This window comes from Erinaceus europaeus, chromosome 5, assembly GCF_950295315.1.
Source record: "Erinaceus europaeus chromosome 5, mEriEur2.1, whole genome shotgun sequence".
Classification (NCBI taxonomy): Eukaryota; Metazoa; Chordata; class Mammalia; order Eulipotyphla; family Erinaceidae; genus Erinaceus; species Erinaceus europaeus.
In genome coordinates this window covers 9205034-9223008 of record NC_080166.1, presented here as the reverse complement: position 1 = coordinate 9223008, position 17975 = coordinate 9205034, and the positions used below count along the sequence as shown (strand labels likewise).

Sequence of the window (17975 nt, the reverse complement as noted above, 5' to 3'; positions counted from 1 at the left end):
TTTAAAAGACTTGAGTCACACTAAATGTGTTCTTTGACCACAGCAGAATTAAATTAGAAACCAATAGCAAGAGGATCTCTGGAAAAATCTCTGAATACTTGGAAACGAAATTACATTTAAATAGCCCATGAATCAAGAAAGAAGTCAAAGAAAAACTTTAAAACATTTTACTTTGACTAGTACTATCATACATCAAAATTAGTGAGAGGTCTCTAAGAGGAGGGCGAGCACTGAACGCCTGTATTAGAGACAAAAAGAAAAAAAATACAAACCAATAACCTCTTCTGACACATTACAGAATGAAACAATGAAAAGAGAAAACTTACTAGCCCAAAGTAAAAGGAAGCAGCTGTAGACATCAAAGAGGGAACCAATTAAATAGAAAAACGGGAGAATCAGTGAAAAACAAAAGTTGGTGTGTTTTCTTTTTTCTTTTTTGAGATCAACAAAATAATGAAAGAATAGCCAAACACACACACATAAATAAATAGGTAAATAAAAGGGAAAAAAAAGAAATAAAAAGTGATGCCAGCAATTAGAAATAATGGGTAATATAGACTCTATAAATATTTTTTTAAAAAGGATAACGAGGTTGTGAACAACTCTATGCCACTAAATTTGACAAGTAAATGGATATACGCCTTGGAAGTCAAATTATCAAAGTTCACACAAGAAGAAGTAGAAAACCCAGGTAGCCTTATTAAATAAACTGAAATTATAACATGAGAAAGAGAACTAAAAGACTTGTTGGCTTCACTGATTGTCAGACATCTTTAGGAAAAAAATAATGCCAGTTCTACATAATATCTTCCAGAAAATTGAGGAACTGGGAAAATTCAACTTGTTCTATAAGACCAGTATTAAATTCCTATCACACAGGACAAGACATTGTGAGACGGCTATATACCAGTATCTGTAATGAAACATAAATGCAAACAATAAAAATGAAAATAAGCCAAATGAGGGCATGGAGCGATAATTCACCTGGTAAGGTGCCTGCCTTGCTATGCTTGGGGCCTAGGTCCCAGCCCTGGCAAACTTACAGAGAAGACATTGTTTGTTGGCACTGTGGTATCTCCCATACTATGGTTTCTGTCTGTCATTCTGTCTCTATCTGAATGAAAAAGTCAGCCTGGAACAGTGAAACTGTGCATGTTTAAAGCTTGGAGACACCAAAAAAGACACACACACACAGACACACAGACACACACACACACACACACACAGACACACAGACACACACACACACACAGACACACACACACACACAGACACACACACACACACACACACAGACACACAGACACACACACACACACACACACACAGACACACACACACACACAGACACACACACACACACACACACACACCCGCCAAAAGTGTATTACTAGGATAGATGCTTCATGGTGAACCAGCATTATCCCAGGAACAAAGGGTTGGTTTCATTTTTTTAATGTCAGTTCAGTTAGTTGAGCAAAGAAAATCATGTATGTACCTCAAGAAATGTAAACAAATGAAGATCATCAGTTCATGAGGAAAACTTTCAGCAAGATAGAAACAGAAAGGAATTTCCTCAATCATTAGAAGAAATCTATGAAAACCCTGTAGCTTTTGTCATAATTAATAGTGAATAGCAAAATGCTTTCCCCATTCAAATCTAGAATGGGATATGGATGTCTGTTTTTGTCATTTTCATTTAGTGTGTTAGTAGAGATTCTAGTCGATAAATCAGTCCAATAAAAGTAAATAAAAAACTTTCAAGATGGAAAGGAACAAGTCAAATTACATTTGGCAGCAATGGCTCTTCTGTGTAGAATATTCGATAACACTCTGCAAGTCTATACCAACAAATTAGAGATGACTGATGTGAATTAGAGCTGTTAGGTTGGAGATATGAAAAGTAAGAAATGAAGGATTGCTTTGGTCATTAATTTGGAGGATATAAAGAAAAGGAAGCTCTGTTTGCTAGTGTAAGGAGAAAGGAAAAGTCTTTAGGAAAATGTTGGAGCCTGGAGAAGACTTACCTTAGCAAAGCTCAGATTCTATCACTGACTCACTGAAAACTAAGGCAGAATTGAGTATGAGAGACATGAAGTAAGATATAAGAGAGAATGGTTGATTCTTTGTGGTTGAGTTTCTGCATCCACTATTATTTCTGAAAGCGATCGACAGGACATAGGAAAAAAACTAGTGATGACCTAGGAGGGATAGGCAGCAGATTTTAGTTATCAACAGACCCATAAAAATTAGCTATCTCTGTAGCAGTACCAATAGGTAGTAATCATCACCGCTTGTTCAAAATTTACGTCTGCTCCTTTTTGTTAATTGTAGCAAGTATATATGTGTAGCTAAAGAACAGAGGTGGAAAAAAAAGTGAGAAAGAAAGAAATATAAAGTACTGAAATCAATGACAAAATCTCAATGGCCAGAAAAAGTATCTAGGAGAATAAATGAATGTATCAGAAAGATGCATGTGTATGTGGATATACAGTGTCGAAGATGTGAGAATCATTGCAAGAAGGCTACAGAAAAAAATTTCAAATGAAGAAAGAGATCAAGAGACTTCTCTGTGTAAGTAATAGTGATACAGGAAAAGTACGACTCATAAGACAAATGCAAAAGAGAAAAGTTACGGTGCTGAGAAATATCTGTATCAGATTTTACAGATGAATTTATGCCGTCCCACTTAGAGAATCCTGTCACATTTACAAATAACATCTCCATCTAATCCATAAGTCACGTCCACAAAGAGATTATTCAACCAAAATGTAAATGATAAATAAATACATGAAAAAGACTGAACTTCACCATAACTTCAGCTTTATTATAAAATAAAGGAAATAATCTTCTACTTAAATTTACCAAGATGTGTGTTATGATAACGACCCTATGATTTTAAGGATCTGGTAGTATTTGTGCGTACATGCATAACTGATGGCGTTGTGACTTGGGTTCCTTTGGTAAGCAGTTATCAAAGATGACCACATTTGTACACGAATATTCACATCCCTTGATCTTTTAATTGTGCCGCTGAAAATTTATTTTCCCACTTTATCCAGAGAAGATCAAAGAAAGCACAAGACTAACTACAGGGCTTTTTTTGTTTTTTGGTTTTTTTTTTGCCTCCAGGATTATTGCTGGGGCTCAGTGCCTGCACCATGAATCCACTGCTCCAGAGGCCATTTTTTTTTTCCCCTTTTGTTGCCCTTGTTGTGGTTATTATTGTTGTTGTTGATGTCATTTGTTGTTGGATAGGACAGAGAGAAATGGAGAGAGGAGGGGAAGACAGAGTGGGGGAGAGAAAGAGAGACACCTGCAGACCTGCTTCACCGCCTGTGAAGTGACTTCCGTGCAGGTGGGGAGGTGGGGGCTCGAACTGGGTTCCTTAAGCTGGTCCTTGCACTTTGCACCATGTTTGCTTAATCCGCTGAGCTACAGGTTTTTCTTTTTTTGTCTTTCTTTCTTTTCTTTTATTGGAGGAGTAATAGTTTATAATATAGTCTTTTTGTCTTTTCTTTTCTTGGAGGGTAATAGTTTATAGTACAGTCTTTAACACATAAGCACAACCTTTCATTTCCATTGATCGGTGTCTAGGAGACACAGCAGGATCCCATTGTCTCTTCAGTTGTCCCTTTTCCTCCTTCCCAGACGCCTTTGCTTTGGTGCAATACACTACCCAATCCAAGTTTCACCTTATTTTTTTCTGTGACTGTTTTTTGTTCTTAAGTTACACCTGTAAGTAAAATCCTTTGGTATTGGTCTTTCTCTTTCTGGCTTCATTCATTCAACATGATGCCTTTACAGTTTTTTCATTATTACTGATTTAATAATGATCAACAAGACTGTAAGATAAGAGGGGTACAATTGCACACAATTCCCACCACTAGAGTTCTGCATCCCATTCCCAACTCCCCTCCCCCCTATTGGAAGATTCCCTGTTCTTTATCCCTCTGGGAGTATGGATCACAATTCTTTATGGAGTGCAGAAGGTGAAAGGTGTGGCTTCTGTAATTGCTTCTCTGCTGGACATGGGCATTGACAGGTGGATCCATACCTCCAGCCTGTTTCTATCCTTCCCTAGTGGGGCAGGAGTCTGGAAAAGTGGGGTCCCAGGGTCCAGTAGTGAGGTTGTCTGCTCAGTGAAGTCAGGTTGGCATCATGGTAGCACCTGCAACTTGGTGGCTGAAAAAACACTAAGATACAAAGCAGAACAAATTGTTTAATAACCAGGAATCTAGTGGTCCTTGTGCTTTGTGCCAGGTGCGCTTAACCCACTGCGCTACTGCCCAGCTCCTGTTTTTTTTTTTTTTTTTTAATTAAATTGTGGTACCTTAAGTGAAATGGTTACAGTTTTGGCAGTGGGGACACTATCATCTTTCAGGGAAAATTAAATTTTTATTTTTAAAATCAAGTCATGCTAAATTAGGTTTCAGAAGTAGAAAATGGAGAATGTGTAAAAACAACAATATGAATACATTGTATGGCTAAAATGTGTGAGATTTTTATTCTTTTCAACTATTTCTCTACTTTATAATGTTTTGATGCTATGAAGCCAGTTAAGAATGAAATATTTAAAAAAAAATAAAAAAATAAAATAAAAATAAAAGAATGAAATATTTGCGGGAGTCGCGCAGTAGCGCAGCGGTTTAAGCGCACGTGGGCTAAGCGCCCCCAGCTCCCCACCTGCAGGGGAGTTGCTTCACAGGCAATGAAGCAGGTCTGCAGGTGTCTGTCTTTCTCTTCCCGTCTCTGTCTTCCCCTCCTCTCTCCATTTCTCTCTGTCCTATCCAACAATGAGTACAACAATAAAAAGAAATAACAAGGGCAACAAAAAGGAATAAATAAATAAGCATATTTTTTTGAAGAATGAGATATTTGTTTTTAGAGTTGGGAACAGCTGAGAAGAAACTAAACCTTGAGAAGTGCTTTCTTACAGTGGATGCATATCACAGAATGGGTATGTTCATCCCATTTCAGCTAAGCAAAAATGTCTGCTTTTTTTTTTTTTCAGAAAGAGAGGGAGTCTAAACTGCATTGGCTTATTCAACAATCTTTTACTTTCACATAACTTTAAAAGAAACTCAGATTGTCAGAACTCAGAAGACTAAGAAATCTACCACAGAGTAGATTTAACAGATAGAGAAAGAAGTATTAGGGAGCTTGTCCCTTGGTCTGGGAGTAAAAGTGAACTGTCACAAGTGAATTCTTTACTGTAGATGCAGAATGAGTGGCATGGTGGCACACCAGGTAGAGCACACACATTGCCATGTGCAAGGGCCCGTTTTCCAGTACCTGCTTCTGTTGGGGGGGGGCACACTTCACTATCGGTGAAGCAGGTCTGCAGGTGTCTCTCTTTCTCCCACTATACTTTTCCCTCTCAATTTCTGTTTGTTCTAGCTAATAAAAATAAAAAGGGGGAAAATGGCCACTGAGAGCAGTGGATTCATAGTGCCAGCACAGAGCCCCAGAGATAACAGTGGAACCAAAAAAAAAAAAAGGCTGTTAACCTATAAATTACACAGATAGTCACTTAGTTCTTTTTAAGCCAGAAGAATCGAGACTAAAATCATAGAATGATATGTTAATGTAGTACGGAGAACAACCTAGAAAAAGAAATGGAACACTTGGAATGAAAAAGGCCTAAATTATCTTCTAGGAGATGTATTATTAGTGTACTTGCAAACTGTCACTTGCAAATTCTATTTGGTTCAAATAGAAAATTATCATGATTAAGTGGGGAGAAGTATAGAAAGAAAAAGTTCAGGGGGCTGGGTGTTGCTGTATCTGGTTAGATGCAGTTACAGTGCAGAAGGACCTGGGTTCAAGGCCCTGGCTCCATCTGCAGGAAGAAGCTTCACAAGAGTTGAAGCAGGGCTGCAGGTGTCTTTCTGTCTCTTTATCTCCCCCAACCCTCTCAATTTCTTGCTGTCTCTATCCAATAAGTAAATAAATAAAGATAATGAAAACAATTAAAAGGAAAAGTTCATAAATTTTTTAGGCTTTAACTAACAGAGTAATAGTTGTGTGTGTGTTAAGTCAACTAAAGAAACAAGTCAGGGGGCTGGGTGGTGGGGAAAAAAAGAAAGGACAGAAGGAAAGAAAGAAGAAAAAAAAGAAAGAAAAAAATGGCCATCAGGATCAGTGGATTCATAGTACCAGAACAGAGCCCAGAGATAACCCTGGCAATAATTGATAGAAAGAAAGAAAGAAAGAAAGAAAGAAAGAAAGAAAGAAAGAAAGAAAGAAAGAAAGAAATCTTTGTTTCTGTTTTATAAATATTCATAGATTAAATTCCTGTTTGTGATGTTGAAATCATATTTTGAATAATTTCACTGAAAACTGCCATGGCATAAATCATGCCCTTGGTCCAGGTCAAGACCACCAAATCTGTGGAATGTCATTCCCTTCTAGAGTTCTTAACAGTGATACAGGGATAAAACAGTGAGACACCAAGTATCACTGTGCATGTCTAGGACTTCTGTATGTTTGGGCGTGGGCAGTGCATAGGTCCAAGGAAAATATGCTGTGTATTCCACACAGTGAATAAAAATAGATGAGCCTCCCTCCCAAACTAATTTTGTTTTAGTTCCATGAATACTATCCCTGCATAAAAGAAATTTAAATCCAGCTTTCTTCTGTCACAGGTTTTGTTGGATTTAAGGTCTAAAAACCAAAAGCTGATGGTTTATGCAAACAATTATTTCCCCAAAGAGTAACTAAGTCATATATTTATTAAAATTTGTGGGGTTAAATCTTAAGGGAGATTTCCATCTTACTAATGTAGCTTAGATAGGCCAGGAAAAAATGACTCTGGAACTTAGGGCTTCAGCCATCAAGCCGTTTGAACGGAGCCTGGGGAGACCTCCTGATACTTTCAGCCAAATACTCGAGGCCATTGATGACCAACTCAGTTGTAACTGTTTTCTTTTTCCTTCTTTTTTTTACTTAATATAAGTAATGGAATACTAATGTTAGAGGAAATGCTAAGGATCTCATAATGTTCACTTGTATTGCAAGCTAGGGGTCCAAAGCCAAGAGGAAGAAAAAGAAAAAGAGAGAGGAGGAAAAGGAACCCCGGTGAGCCTAAGAGCTGTGGCTAGGACTCCTAAAACAGTGCTCTAGTCAGCATCAGCAGCACACTGACTTGCTTGGAGAGAATCAGAGAAGACTTACTTTTGGAAGGAGCAACAGAGTCAATATATTGTCCTGAGTCCATTGGATACCTCCTCTCCCTCCTAAGTTCCTGACTTTATTAATGTATATGGAAGTCACTAAGCACATTCTCTCATTTTTATTACAGTAATAGACAGTTTTGTTTCATGATGCCTAGTTTATTTTTTAATGTGTGGAATTATTTAGAAGTAGAAAGGAAAATAAATTAGTGAGCTTATTAGAAACATGTGTCTGTCCCAGTCAACTCGACAATTCCATTGGCTCCAAACTGGATAAAATAATATGAATTTTATCAACTTGTTTTCTGTTTTGTTTTTTGTTTGTTTTGCCCCCAGAGTTTTTGCTGGAGCTCTGTGTCAGCACTGTGAATCCACTGCTCCTGTGGCCATTCAGTTTTTTGGATAGGACAGAGAGAAATTGAGAGGAGAGGGGAAGATAGAGAGGGAGAGAGAAAGACAGACACCTGCAGACCTGCTTCACCACCTGTGAAGGGACCACCTTGCAGGTGGGGAACCCGGGGCTTGAACCACAATGCTCATGCTTTGTACAATGTTCACTTAACCCAGTGTGCCACCTCCCGACACCCTCAACTTCTCTAGTACATGGATGAGATGCAGTAGTGCAGAGCTATGCTAGATTCTGTTAACGAGATCAGAGTTGAGATTTAGAATATAGCACTTAGTGCTTTGGGGTCTTCTAGGCTTTGGCTTCCTCTTGGGAGAGTGAAGTACTGACATTACCTTTGGGATTGTCTCGTTAGAAAATTGATATGGTATGTGATGTTTCCATTACAGACTGCATACACAGTAGTGGTATTTATGGATAGCATAGGTGTGTCATATGTTATGCCATCCAAGTTTGTGTAGGTGCACTCTACAGAATTTGCACAATGATAAAATCACATAACAACACACTTCTCAGAATGTATCCCTGTCATTAAGTCACCTGTGATTCTATAAACCCCGAGTATAGATACAAATCAATACATAGATGTTGAAATCCTACTGTGTGTTGATTACTGACATACAGGATTCACTATATACTATCCATTGTGTTCTAGTCCAAGAATGTTGGAGAAAGTGAAGTTAAAACACATTTTGTAGAATAAGGATGAATATGTTGATTGACTAAAGTCGAGCATCCATTTTCTTCAACTTTCAGACATGGAAATTCTGTTAATCTTATCTTTCAAATTGGACCAGTACTTAGAAATCTGATTTCTTGGGCCACGTGGTGGTGCACCTGGTTGAGTGCACATGTTACAATGCTCTAGGACCCAGGTTCGAACCCCCGGTTCCCACCTGCAAGGAAAGCTTTGCAAGTGGTGAAGCAGTGTTGTAGGTGTCTCTCTTTCTCTCTCCCTCTATAGCACCCCCTTCCCTCTCAATTTCTGGCTGTCTCTATCCAATAAATAAATAAAGATAATGCTAAAACTACAACTAATAAACACATCTGAAAGATGAAGAGCTTGCCAGAGGTGCATAGAACATCTGTGAAACAGCGTGCTCAAGAGCCCCAAGATGAATGAAACATGGCTGGTTTGGGGAACTGAAGAATGTAAGTGAGAAGAATTGTGCAAATTCATTCTGGACAAGGAGAGACGAACCAGATCAGTTCTGACCTTATTGAAATATCTCAGGCTATATCCTGAGTTAGGAAGAAGCTGTCAAAAGGTTTTTTTAAAAAATATTTATTTATTTATTCCCTTTTGTTGCCCTTGTTGTTTTATTGTTGTTTTTGATGTTGTTGTTGTTGGATAGGATAGAGAGAAATGGAGAGAGAAGGGGAAGACAGAGAGGGGGGAGAGAAAGACACCTGCAGACCTACTTCACTGCCTGTGAAGCAACTCCCCTGCAGTGCAGGTGGGGAGCCGGGGGCTGAACCGAGATCCTTATGTAGGTCCTTGCGCTTTGCGCTACATGCGCTTAACCCGCTGTGCTACTGCCCGACTCCCCTGTCAAAGGCTTTAACTAGGGGAGCAACATAAACAGATGTTCCTATCAAGAAGATCATGTCTACTGATGAATGCTGATGACTGAGGATATCACAGCCCATGCAAACTGGTAGGAGACCCTTGCCGTTTTCCAGAGGTTGTTGGTCATAGCTTGACCAAAGTTGTGTAGTGAGAGTGGAGAGACATGGGTGTGTTTGAGAACAAGTTAGCTGAAGGAGTTGATAGACTCAGTGATTTTTGAAAAGAGTGATATCAAATGTTAAGGAAGACGCCAATTTTTAATCTACGGAAGTTCACAGTAAGGGGCTTGAACTTGGGCCATGTCCATGACAAAATAAGCACTCTCACCTGGGCAGTTAAGCACCTGGTGAAGTGCACATAGTACTGGGCACAAGGACCCACACAAAGATCCGGGTTTGAGCCCCTAGCTTCCCACCTGCAGGCGGTCGCTTCACAAGCAGTGAAGCAGGTCTGCAGGTGTCTATCTTTCTCCCACACTGTTGCCCCCTCCTCTCTCAATTTCTCACTGTCCTATCCAGTAAAATGGAACAGATGGCTGCCAGGAGCAGTAGATTCCTGGTAGCCCCAGTGATAATACTGGAGGAGAGAAACCAAACCACAACAAAGAAAAAAAACAAAACTCTCTTTAAGTGAACTATCTTGCAGGCCCTAGAATTCATTTTGGACATTGTTTTAATACTATACCAGAGCTTGATACCACACAGGATTTTCACTGGGTGAAAGTTAAAGAATCTAAAAGTAATTTGAGGGTTACCAATATTCTACTTATTTTTGTAATCGTTTTATTGGGAGGTTAAGAGTTTACCGTACAGTTGTTGACACGTGGATGTCATTTCTCTTCTCCGTGTGATACCCATCTGCAGAACACGCTTACCTCCAACTTAGGTCCCCTCAACACTTCCTAGAACTGCTGTCATTCCCATTTACATATGAGGAAGTGGATTCACCAAGGAATTAAGTGGCTTACCCAAAGCCAAACAGTTCCTGAATGGTAGGGCAGAATTTGAGAAAATACTCTTGTTTTAGAGCCCATGTTATCTAGTGATTTTTAGTCTTCAAAGCAACCCTTTGGAAAGGTAGTTTGATGATGTAGCCCTGCTAAATATAATATTAACTTCTCCTTTGGCCTCACCTAACCCAATGCAAACAAATAAAATGTAGTTTGTCTGATAGTTACCTGCCTTTTTTTTTTTAATTTATAAAAAGGAAACAGTCAGGCAGAAGTTGAAAAACAAGATCAGAAAAGAAAACACAAGTAGAACCTGAAATGGAATTGGAGTATCGTACCAAAGTAAAAGACTCTAGGGTGGGGGTGGGTGGGTGGGAAGAATACAGGTCCATGAAGGATGATAAATGACATAGTGGGGGTTGTATTGCTAAATGGGAAACTTGGGAATATTATGCATGTACAAACTATTGTATTTACTGTTGAATGTAAAACATTAATTCCCTAATGAAATAAATTTTAAAAAATAAATAAAAATAAAAAAAAAAGGAAACAGTCACAAAACCATAGGATAAGAGGGGTACAACTCCACACAATTCCCACCACCCTGTCTTTTTTACAGAAGATTTTGATTTATTTATTCATGAAGAAGGTAGGAGGAGAGAGAGAGAGAGAGAGAACCAGACATCACTGTGGTACATGTCCTGTCAGGGACTGAACTCAGGACCTCACACTTAGGAGTTCAGTGCTTTATCTACTGCACCACCTCCCAGACCACAATAGTTACCTGTCTTGATCTCCCTTCTAATGAACCAAAAATCTGATTTTAGGTTTTCATTCTTTTTAAACATGTAGAATAATTTCTATTTTAGTTAAAATAGAAAAATACTGTTTCTTTCCCCCCCAATAGTGTATTCCCTTATTTTTTAGATGGCTGATGTAGGCTTCATCTTTTGAGCATGAATCACCATAGTTATACTGGCAAAATCATAGGAAGACAGCCAAATGACAGATCGTGTCTATCCCTTTGGGGTATAAATCTAGCTACACATGTTCTTTGGAAAGAAAACATTCCAGAGTAATCTGCAACAACACTCACATGCTGATAAAACCCATTGCTAGCTACTTTGCTTACTATAGATATTTTAGGATATTTTGTGGTCCATTTATTTACTTGTTTATTTTTGTTTTCTGTATAAGGGTTAAAGATGGTAAGATTGTTTTAGCTGGATGAATTTAAAAAGTTGTATTTTGAACATGGGTGCAGAGATTTCTGGAAGTATACTATTTCCCGTCGTTGGGGGCCTGCGTGTTGTCAGCTTTGAAGAATCAAAGCAGGTTATATGTTGCTGGTGTGCTCCAGAGCTGTTTCTTTTTCATAGTCGGCTCTTGTCCCATTATCCTGGGAAATCCATATTGGAGTTGTATTGAACATAGCCACAAATTGACTGCTTAGCATTGGCACAGGGCTTTCATTTTAGGATTTCACAATCATTGCCTTTTAATCCATCTGTAACACCGCTGTGAATTAGGTAGATACATTTGAGCATCCAACTCTCCCACAGGCAAATTTTAGTGCCAGCCAGAGTTTTCTGATTGGCACTTTCTTTAGTTTCCCAGCGGCCAGACACCTGGAGAGGCTTTCCTGTGCCTCAAGCATGCATCAGTATCATGGCTCAGGCTGCTTCACTCAAATCCACTGGCCATGTGCATAGCTAGCTGTGCAGACTGAATGAATCTGTATTTAGCCCACAGAGAGGGTGTGTTTGGGAAGATACTTTGAGGACCCAGTGAAAATATACACTCTATGGAGCAGATAACTCTTCACACTTCTACTACTCCAACAGATACGGTTTTCATTGGAGGGGGAACATTTTTGGTTCTGAGTACTGAGATAAATAAATGTCACTACTTCTCTTTACAAGCCTGTAATTAGGCAGGCAGAAGATACCGAATGATTAAGTGATCAGCAGTAAAGGATTGACTGGAATGCGTTGCCTGTAATCATATAATTCATGGAGGCTTATTTGTCCCAAGTACTGTGATAGTACTTATATGGTGTCATCTTTTTAACAACTTTGTGAGGTACAACAGATACTATTTTTCCCCAAGTTTATAGATTACAAAAGCCAATGGTAGTGGGTTCTCTGTAGTCTCAGAACGTGCTGAAACCTGGCTCTAGCTGATTCAAAATTCCCCTTTTTCTACTACATAGTCGTTCACTGCTTTAAATGGAAATTATTGTGTGATATGTGCACTTAGCCAGGTGCTCCACCACCCGGACCCTAAATGGAAATTACTGTATAGAATCCTTAAATTCCAGGGCAAATACACAAAGGAGGGTTGAATAGAAAAAGGCCTGTATTATTTTGTTCTGTAAGACAAAGCAAAATCACATCAAATAATTGTTCCATCCACATTAGACTTTATATCTTTTGACCATCTGAGACACTTAAAACTTTAAATGAAAACAACTTCATTGTCTTTTTTCTTTTTTTTTTTTAATTTTTTTAAATTATCTTTATTTATTTATTGGATAGAGACAGTCAGAAATCAAGAGGGAAGGGAGGGACAGAGAGAGTGAGAGACAGAGAGACACCTACAGCCCTGCTTCACCACTTGTGAAGCTTTCCCCCTGCAGGTGGGGACCGGGGCCTTGAACCTGGGTCCTTGCGCATTGTAACGTGTGCACTCAACCAGGTGCGCCACCACCCGGCCCCTGTCTTTTTTTCTTTTTCTTTCTTACTTTGCTGATTTACTAAAAAGAGAACTATGTTTTACTTCTCCCCAACCTTACATGCTGGAATACACTTAAAGCCTTAAGTTGATTGAAGGGTTCAAAAACAATTGAATAAGTTGACTTTTTAAAATTACTAGAGTTTCTGATTTGAAAAAGTGGTGTTTGTATGTAACAGAAAATATATGAATGGAACAGAAGTAGCCTGTGTCTCAGAATTCTAGGTCTTCACTTCTCCAACATTCCTTCCTAACTTCCTTTTTTGGTGTGATTTTAAAAAAATATTTAGTGTGCATATTAGCATGCATACCTGAGTATGTGCACATGTGCATATGTTGCAACTGATATGCATTTATACTAAAGTTTATGAACCGGATATGCTTAAGTCAGTCATGACTTCCATGATAAAAATCAGACATCCAATAGTTAAATACATACTCTGAGTTTATGTCTGTAATACATTTATATTTATTTATTACATGCATTATAAAATTACTGAATCACAAATGGATAATTATCATTGCATTTTTAAGAAGAATGGTTGACACGAACCATGCACTTAAAAAAAAAAGCATTAGGGGAGTCAGGTGGTAGCACAGCGGGTTAAGCACGGGGCGCAAAGCTCAAGGACCAGTGTATGGATCCCGGTTCGAGCCCCCGGCTCCCCACCTGCATGGGAGTCACTTCACAAGCAGTGAAGCAGGTCTGCAGGTGTCTATCTTTCTCTCCCCCTTTCTGTTTTCCCCTCCTGTCTCCATTTCTCTCTGTCCTATCCAACAACGACATCAATAACAATAACAATAACAACTACAACAATAAAACAACAAGGGCAACAAAAAGGGAATAAATAAATATTTAAAAAAAAGTAAAGAGGTTTTATACTTCTAAAAAAGCATTAATATAAATGTTATATGTTTTTAATGTAAGCTATTTGTAATTTGGATTTTGCTTTTTTTAATTTCTGAGGTTACTGAGTTATATATAGAAGAAAACTAGCTTTAGAAATTAGTTGCAGAAGTTCAAGCAGATTTAACATCCCCCCCCTAAACTTTTATACCCAATTATCTTTCCTACAATTAAAAAAAATTTTAAATGACAATATACTTTCAAAGAATAAGGCAATATTGTAAAAATAAGTCATGCTTTTCTGTAATACATGGTTATACTTTGATAAATGGTAGAAAATGGTGAATATTAAATTATCTTGGAAATTATGTTTCTGTTGTACATTTGAGCCATGAAAAATAATGCTTAATTTGTGTACAAGTGGATTTGATCATCAGCATTTTAAAGTGTTAAGTTGCTAATTCTTTTTTTATGTTTTTGTTTTTTAATTGTAGGTTTTAGTATAAAGGCAGTGCCATTCCAGAATGCCATCTTGAATGTAAAAGAACTTGGAGGTATATCATTTAAAATCACTTATATGTCTGGCTTTAATGTTTACTAGTTCGGTATCAACGCCTTACTTCTTTTTAAAACATACTTATTAGTCAATCTATTAGGTGATTATGTCTTTTCTCTTGACAATACAACTGTTAGAAATACTTCCTTCTCTTTGTCTTTAAAGATGGTTCTTTAGTTCTAAGTCATGTGAATTTTATTATCTCTCATGAATTAAAGAATCATGCTACTAATGCTTTTTATATACAACATTATGGTTTTCCTTTTAAAAAGTTTATTTTTGAATGAAAAACCTGAAGAGAATTTTAACATAGGAATAGAAAAATAAGTCATACATTATCTAGCACAAAGAACTTTTTTTTAGTAGTTTACATTTATATAGCAGTTTTTTTTCTTTTTTTCTTTTTTTTTTTTCTACTTGATCGTTTTAGAAGGTATTTGCTCCCCATTAATAAATCTTTCCCAATGGCCAAGCACATTTATTTGGATAAGCTGTACCCCAAGTATACACCACTCAGTCATTCATGCTATACTGTCTCAGAGTTTTTAGTTATTTTTTGTCAGCAGGGTATTAACCCATGCAAATAGGTTAACAAAGAAATCAGTTAATTCAGCACACTTACTAAATTCTCTAGTGACACAAGAAAATGGTAAATGCTTTTGAGTTCAGTATCATATTGGTGAGTTTAATGACGTCGAAGAAAGTTTTTTTCCATTTCCATAATTACTTTGTGATATTGACCTTTCCTTGTTTTTTTTTTCTTTGCCCCCTTTTCTTTATCTTATTCTGTGCACTCTTTTAAGCTTGATGAATTTGAAACACAAACATTATGTCGTGTCAATCATGTTTGATGCCTTTATTTACTATCATATTGGTGGATGTTTCTGGGGTATTTGAGTATTGTATGTAGGACAGGTCTACTGCTGTCTATTGTATAGCTACCATTTTTAATAGTATTAATACTGAAGACCAATCATGATAGATAAATCCTGATTTTCTTTTCAGACTTTTTTTGGGGGCTACAAATTATAAAGGATAAATGCTCTTGAAGTCATTGTGAAAAAAACTTAAAAGACTTACATTAGCTTAAAATTTTCAATATTGCCTTATGGCCTCTGGTAGCCTCTTGCTAAATGGTGATCAGGATATTTAAGTCAGAAGACATATTGTAAAAAAAAAAAAAAAAAAAAAAAGTCTATGTAATCAAAACATAAGGGTTGAGAATTCTATTGGTTTTCAATGTGGATTACATTCAGTATTTCATATTACCAGCATAGATGACAATTTTTTTCCAATTTCTTTATTGGGGAATTAAAATGTTTTACATTCGACAGTAAATACAGTAGTTTGTACATACATAACATATCCCAGTTTTCCATATAACAATAGAACCAGATGACAAATTTTTATTGAGTATTCTCCAAGTGCAAAAAAAAAAAAATTGGATGGCAAAATAGCTCACTTGACTTGTGGGCTGCTTTGCCATGCATGTTACTCAGGTTCAGATCTAGCCCCCACTGTACTGAGGGAAGCTTCCAGGTGGTGCTGTGGTTTTTTTTTCCATTTTTCTATTTCTTTTTTAAAAAATTTATTTTCCCTTTTGTTGCCTTTGCTGTTTTTTGTTGTTGCTGTAGTTATCATTGTTGTTGTTATTGATGTCGTCGTTGCTAGACAGCACAGACAGAAATGGAGAGAGGAGGGGAAGACAGACACCTGCAGACCTGCTTTACCGCCTGTGAAGCGACTCCCCTGCAGGTGGGGAGCCTGGGCTCTAACTGGGATTGTTACACGGGTCCTTGTGCTTCGCGCCACGTGCGCTTAACCCGCTGCACCACCTCCTGACTCCCTCCATTTCTCTATTTCTACCTCTATTTTAGTGGGGGGGGGGGGGAAGCAGCTGATAAGGCCATTTAAAGTAAATTTTTGGAATGATATCAATAGTTAAAAATAATAATTCAAATAATAATTCAAGGATTTTTGTTATGATTTTATTATACTGACTGGAATTTAGTACAATAAAAAAATCAAATTAAATCATGGTAATAATCTGATGCCAAGCAGTTTGATTTTGTGAAAAAAAAAATAGTGCCATGGTAACTGCTGGAATGAACACAGTAATGGAGTGGATACTATGAGCTTTGCTGCAAATGCTTTGGTTGCTGTGCATTCTGTATGTTCTGTGGTGAGGCTGAGAAGAAGTAGTGACACAGGGATAGGAATATGTACATTGATTTGAGGCTGATGGTATGTTGTATTTTACTTATGGTCCTGAAGATAAAAAATTTCACTAGAGCATGAGTCCTTCTACCCTGCAGTTTCATTTGAGTGACTGAAAGAGATGATTTTCTCAGTGGACTCTAACATAAGGTACAAGTTCCTTCACTTATGCTTCCTTCACTAAGCTCTTAGTATTCTAAGTCATAGAAAAGCTAGGTTCAAAATCCCTGTGATTCCCATTCTGATCAACTTTTTCCATATGGTCTTTTCTTAACACTTCTATATTCATTTTAGCACAACTGTGGGTCAAGTGTGAGTCTAGAGACTGGGACTAAAAGATGTTTGTAGCACACTCCTTGCCCTCAAGAATCTCACAAGTTCTGTGATGAAAACACTCATGACAAGTTAATGAAAAATTTGAAAGCAGTGCATTAAGGGGGAATAATAATTATAAAAGTACAATGCAAGGGAATCAGCAGTAGCACAGCAGGTTAAGCACACTGGAGCAAAGTACAAGGACTGGCCTAAAGATCCTGGTTCGAGCCCCGGCTCCCCACCTGCAGGAGGGTTGCTTCACAGGTGGTGAAGCAGGTCTGTAGGTGTCTATCTCTCTCTCCCCCTCTCTGTCTTCCCCTCTTCTCTCCATTTCTTTCTGTCCTATCCAACAACAATGGCATCAATAACAACAACAATAAAATATATATATGTGTATATGCATATATACATTTATTTTTAAAAAAGCACAATGCAAGAAATAACACAAGGTTAGACCATTCAGGAGAAATCTAGTGGTATGAAAGGATGCTGCATTTTCACTATTGTGAGAATGATTTGCTGTCTTCAATTTACCTGTGGGTGTATGTAAGTCTCTTCCTCTATTTAAAGGTCTAAAATATCTAGAATGAATTCGTGTGTGTATATGTAACTCTCTTCCTCTCTTTATTTAAAGGTCTAGAATATTTAGAATGAATTTGTGTGTGTGTGTGTGTGTGTGTGTGTGTGTGTGTGTGTGTGTGTGTGTGACATATGCATACACCTGGAATTGAACCTGGGAACTGAGAGATTCCAGTAGGAAAGTTTTTTTGCATAACCATTAGGCTCTCTCCCCATCCCTAAATTAATTAATTTTTAAATGTTTTTACTTACTTTGGATAGAGACAGAACTTGAACAGTAAGGAGGCAATAGAGAGAGCGCCATGTCACTATTCATGAAACTTCTTGCCTGAGGTAGCGACTGGGGGCTTGCATCCAGGACCTGGTACACTGTACTGTCTTTGCTCAGCTAGGAGCACCACTGCCGAGCTTGCCTCAATGTAGCCTTCTTGTGGTTATTATTGTTGTTGTTATTGATGTCGTCGTTGTTGGATAGGACAGAGAGAAATGGAGAGAGGAGGGGACGACAGAGGGGGAGAGAAAGACAGACACCTGCAGACCTGCCTCACCGCCTGTGAAGCGACTCCCCTGCAGGTGGGGAGCCAGGGGCTCGAATTGGGATCCTTACGCCAGTCCTTGCGCTTCTCAC

General features: G+C 38.0%; 1 protein-coding gene across 6 annotated transcripts in view; it reads left to right on the top strand.

Annotated features, from left to right (window-relative positions):
• Window positions 1-17975, top strand: part of ARL15 (ADP ribosylation factor like GTPase 15) — a 486820-nt gene that overhangs the window by 194612 nt on the left and 274233 nt on the right. For 4 of the 6 annotated variants that reach the window (XM_007518899.3, XM_060191030.1, XM_060191029.1 and 1 more), the window contains exon 3: window positions 14175-14234. The exons of the other annotated variants lie outside the window; for them this stretch is intronic. In XM_007518899.3, the coding sequence (XP_007518961.1) occupies window positions 14175-14234 (60 nt within the window). The remainder of the gene's footprint in view (window positions 1-14174; window positions 14235-17975) is intronic. 6 annotated transcript variants of the gene reach the window in all.